This window comes from Dipodomys ordii, unplaced genomic scaffold, assembly GCF_000151885.1.
Source record: "Dipodomys ordii isolate 6190 unplaced genomic scaffold, Dord_2.0 Scaffold94, whole genome shotgun sequence".
NCBI lineage: Eukaryota > Metazoa > Chordata > Mammalia > Rodentia > Heteromyidae > Dipodomys > Dipodomys ordii.
The window spans coordinates 39057-44648 of record NW_012267310.1 but is presented as its reverse complement, the minus strand read 5'-3'; the positions used below and the strand labels follow the sequence as shown (position 1 = coordinate 44648).

General features: G+C 38.5%; 1 protein-coding gene across 1 annotated transcript in view; it reads right to left on the bottom strand.

The window, feature by feature from the left end:
• LOC105993251 (serine/threonine-protein phosphatase with EF-hands 1-like) overlaps positions 1-5592 on the bottom strand; it is a 31817-nt gene that overhangs the window by 18982 nt on the left and 7243 nt on the right. The window contains exons 4-6 of the mRNA XM_013026455.1: positions 3841-4004; positions 3165-3279; positions 847-893 (exon numbers count right to left, since the gene is read on the bottom strand). Coding sequence (XP_012881909.1) covers positions 847-893; positions 3165-3279; positions 3841-4004 — 326 coding nt within the window. The remainder of the gene's footprint in view (positions 1-846; positions 894-3164; positions 3280-3840; positions 4005-5592) is intronic.

The following is a 5592-nucleotide window of genomic DNA, read 5'->3' as shown; positions in this document are numbered from 1 at the left end:
GAGAGAGAGAGAGAGAGAGAGAGAGAGAGATGGGACTTGAGTTCAGGGCCTGAGCACCATCCCTGAGCTAGTACTCTACCACTTTGAGCCACAAAACCATTTATGATTTTCTGGTGGTTAATTGGAAATAAAGAGTCTCACAGACTTTCTATCTGGGCTGGCTTCAAACTGCCTCCTAAGTTGCTACCAGTTCATGTTATTGGCAATATATTTTCAAAGCATTTCACTTTAATCCTGTTTGTCTTTACCAGTGATACGTATATTGTAGGCAGCAAGGGCTTGGGTTGTTTTTTAATCCAATCTGCTACTGTGTATCTTCTAATTGGGCAATTGAAACCACTGATATTCAGTGTTAATACTGAAAGCCATGTAGAAATGACTGTCATTTTTTGCATTCTTATGTTTGCATTCTTCTAATGTTTCATCTAGTGAGATTTAATATCTCCATGTTGTTAAATTTGTGTTTTATCATCTTCTCCTCTGTAAGATTTCTCTAAGTATCTTCTGTAGTGTTTGTATAATGGTCATGAATTCCTTGGATTTTATTATGGAAGGTTTTTACTTCTACTTCAATTGTTCTGAGGATCCTGGTTCAAAGACAGCCCAGAGCCCAGAAAGAAAAGTCCATGAGACTCTTATCTCCAATTAACCACCACAAAACTGGAAGTGGTGCTGTGGCTCAAGTGGTAGAGCACTTGCCTTGAGCTGAAGAGCTCAAGGACAGCACCCAGGCCCATTGTTCAAGCACCACAACCAACCAACAAAAAAATTAATACTGTCATCTTCCCTCGGACTACTCCCTACCTACTAATAAAAGTACAAATACTTAGCAAAATAATCATTTACCTTATGGAAGACCAATAAAAGATCATCTAGGTGTCCATGCAAATCGCCTGAAATGCAAATGAAAAAAAATCACTATTCTGTAGGAAACAAGATGCAATGCTTATTTTTTTTTACAGAAATTTAAACATTCAATACTCCAAATGTTCTCAGAACATCGAGATTTTACCCTATGATATTAATTGAGCTCATAATTTGTCTTCATGGTACTATTTTCTTCTGCTCTCCTGTAGGAGGGGGCAGTATATGCTACTATTCACTCCAGTATTTGCACAGATATTCATGTACTCTGAACCAAAAACTATGATGATGGTTATACTTTCACAATTTTGATCAATCTTTATTTTCTATAAAATGAATACTATTTTCACCATTCTTATTTTCCAAATGAGATCAAAAGTAGCTAAGTAACTCTACATTCAGCTACTCAGCTAAAAAATATCAGGGCTGGAATTCAAGCCTAGCAGCACTTTTCATAATTCAAGCATTTAGAGTCTAGACATGGTGGTCCATGCCTGCAATCATAGTACATGGAGGCTGAGGCTCCCAAATGCCAGGCTTGCAAGGGCACCATCATACCTGGCTAATCCATGATACTTGAAGAGTTTTAGACAATAAGCTTCAGCAAAAGCATGTATAATTTAAACTTTGTAAGTAGATAACTGACATTATTTTGATGAGGGAGAAATAGGAAATAAATATGATATGAACTAAAGGAAACCATACAAATATATCAAAACATTGATTAAAAAATAAGAGTGAGGGCTGGGAAGGTGGCTCAGTGATAGAGAGCTTGCCTTGCATGCCTGAGGCCCTGGGTTCGATTCCTCAGCACCACATAAGTAAAAAGAAAAAAGCCGGAAGTGGCATTGTGGCTCAAGTGGTAGAGCGCTAGCCTTGAGCTGAAGAGCTGAGGGAGAGCGCCCAGGCCCAGAGCTCAGGCCCCACGACCGGACCCAAAAAAAAAAAATAAGAGTGAGCTGGGTACCGGTGGTTCATGCCTATAATCCTAGCTACTCAGAAGGCTGAAATCTGAGGATCTCTGTTCAAAGTTAGCCCAGGCAGGAAAGTCCGTGAGATTTTTATCTCCAATGAACCACCAGAAAAAAATGGAATTTGCTCTGTGGTTCAAGTGGTAGAGTGCTAGCCTTGAGCTGAAGAGCTCAGGGACAGCACTCAGGCCTCAAGTTCAAGCCTCATGATTGACACAAAAAAAGTGACTATGTGACTTTTATGATATTTCCAGGAAAATATGTCTCTTTCTGCGTCTGTGATGGCAACTAAAGGTATAATGGCAACTAAAGGTATAACCCGGGAGCTGATCCCACTGTGTTGTGGCTGTTACGTATAATCAGATAGTAAGACTAACCCTGGCTTCAGAGGCTTCCCAAAATGGAATGGTTTCTTAAGCCTTATGGCCTCCAATTCTTTATTCTTTAGGCCATCATGCTGAGATGTACCATATGCTAGAGAGCTGTAGTAGGCCCTATTAGGTTGGAACTGAACCTTGAGATATTTCAAAAATCTGAGTCATGACATTTCCTGAGGATGTACTGCTATCATCACTATCAGATGCTAGACATGGAAATGGTTTAATTAGATTATCAAATTGACTTTTACTTGTCAAAGTAAAGGAGCAACTCAAATTAATCTGGAAAATAACAACCAGTTTGGTAACCTAAAGGCTTAATTAGAAGTTAAGGTAATTGTTCCTTGTATACACCCCACTCAAAAACATTTAAAAGCCCACTAAGCACCAACTGTAATGAATTTCAATTTGTACTGTTTCTTCAAGCAATAGCCTGCCAGGTTATGATATGATATATGATACCAAAATCTCAAATCTTGTTATATAGAAGAACAAGAAACAGATTTCTGGGACATTCACACTCTTTCAAAAGCTGCAGGGACCAGTAAGAAAAAAAGTCTAAAACAGGAGTCAAGGACAGAAAAGAATTTCATCTCAACCCTGCCTTGGGTTCTCTTCCCAACAAAGTGACATGAAACAAAGATAATCAGAGCTAGTCAGGGGGAACAGACTTTTTCCACTCATGGATTGTTTTCCATGTTAAATGTTACCTACCTTTATAAAAAAAAACTATCCATTCTTTCATTTTTCACATAATTAATTCCTACCAGCTGGTGAAATAAACACAAAATAAAGACAAGATGGGTTAACAATAGTATTATGGTAGATAATCTAAACTAGCATTTTCCCCTAACCCTGTTCAAATGATGCACTTTTCAAGTCAGGTAAATGATACAACACAGGATCAAAAAGCTCCTGAATATTCATTTGAAATATTTCCTCTAAAACTTACCACATATTGTTATGTCTTTGAAGGGAGAAGAGTTGGTATATGTCAAATTTGGCATTTTCTTCAGGGCTTTCTTGGTTTCAAATAGCACCTCTAAGACATAGTGGGCATGGAGTACCTGTGAGGGGAAACCAGAGGAAATAGACCTAATGAATACATAGAAATAGACACATAGAAAACTCTGAAAATGAAGTATATGAAGACATTTAGACCCATGCATTTCAAGATACCCTCTAAATGGTTCCCAAATTGATGGTTCTAGCAAAGTGTATGGCATATTAGAAAACCCTCAGGACGTATTTGTGACTGACTGAATGAATGAATGTTCTAAAAAATCTTCTTGCTACAGCCCCCAAAGGCCAGGCTGACAGGGGCATCATCAGACTTGGGTCAACCATAGCTGGGTTTTAGAGAATTAGCTCCAGCAGTAGCATGTGGAATTTAAACTAGTTGACATTCTTTCCATGTGACAGTATGGGAAATATGAGATGTTAATATATTTGCATGTTCTTCATGAATATCCATTTGCAGAGTAATTCTGGCTATTCTTGGCCCTTAACAGCCCAGGAAAAGTAATGGGGGAATTGATGCTCACTTGCCCTAAGGAAGTATGCAGCCAAAATAATGACAATAATAATCAGTTGAAAATGAAAATCAGGGCAGCTTCTGTTCAACTTGCCTGTTGGTTTTTGTAGGCCCTAATAAGTACATCAATATCACTAAAAGTGAAAGGAAATTTTAGCCGAGGACCATTGTAGGACTGGGGAACTTGTACCATCTCCACATTGTATTGTCTGTCCTGAAATTCCCGGAAGTTGTTTCCAATAAGTTGATCTCCTAATACTGGAAAAGGAAAGACAAAGAGGCACCAGAGTGAGAATCATGATTACTGTACTTCAATTTAGCAAAGATCTTAAGCCATGTAAGACACTGTGCTAAATGTTATGAATATCAAGATATTCCATATGAGGACAATCCTGAGGAACAACTGATTCTGGGATATTCACAGATATCATTCCCCCTCCCATCTCTTCCCACAAGTTACATAAGCCATTTTCTACATACTGTATACTGAATAGCATGACCGCATTTTGAACCCATGTTTAATGTGATTTTCAGCTATTTTCATCAAGAGTCGATGTGCTCATCCCCTCAAAATGGGCTGGGCTTATAACTTCTGTGGGCCTGAAAAATATGGAAGAAGGGATTGTACCAGCTCCACACTTAGGTCTCAGGAAGCTGTGTATAGCTCCAGGCTTGCTCTTTTAGAATCCTGCCACAAGGCCTACGTTAGCCTACCAAAAGGTCAAAACCATGTGGAACTCAGGTGAATCATCCTAGCTGAGGCAATCCTGTATTAGCCAAAAGCTAGCAAATCTCCAGTTGATCATGAGTATACTCCAGCCAAGAGCCCTAAAACTGACAAATCAAGCACACCAAAATCTACAGAAATACTCAGATAATCTATAGAATGGTTAGGAAAAAAATGTAGTTAATACACAATATTATTACAGTAAGCTTTGACTCAGAGGATGATGATATATTCAATACTAACTTCTTTCCAAGACATTCCTTGAAAAGTTTCTATCATTTTGAATACTTACAGAGGTCCTGTTTGGAACATATGATGTTAGCACAAGTAGACAGAATAAATTTTTTCACTATCCAGCTATGTAGAGAAATTACAATTAAGAAAAACTTTTTCTAAAGTAGGTCATATTTGGAAATTTTCGTAATTGTTGTATAACCCACAATGTTTTTGATGACCAGACCACAGTATTTGATAACATGGAATTTAGGATGAAAAATATCTATCTTCAATTTTATCAGAAAGAGGCCATTTTTCTCATCTAGATTTTGTTTGAAATTTATAACAATTACTTCAAGCTAAAGAATGTTAAAAGCAAACAACTTTCCACCCACTCATCATGGTTGGGTAGTTAACTATTCAGAATGTTTTGATGAAGGGGTTAGGGATTTTTCTTAGTGGGAAAGCCCTTGCCTGACAAATGCAAGGCCCTGAGTTTGGTCCTCAACTCTGAAAAAAAAAAAGCAAGCAAGCTTCAATAAGCCATTAAATGCTTTAATTATGTACATACATTCCTACTTAGTACAAATCATGCCATTAAAATACCATCCTTGCCAGGCACTGGTGGCACATACCTGTAATCCTAGCTAATCAGTAGGTTGAAAAGTGACAATCATGGTTCAAAGCCAGTCTGGTTAAGGAAAACTCCAATTAAGAAAAAAAAAGCCACGGCTGGAAAGGTGGCTCGATGGTAGAGCGCTTGCCTTGCATGCATGAGGCCCTGGGTTCGATTCCTCAGCACCACATAAGCAGAAAAAAAAGCCAGAAGTGGCGCTGTGGCTCAAGTGGTAGAGCACTAGCCTTGAGGTGAAGAGCTGAGGGACAGCGCCCAGGCCCAGAGTT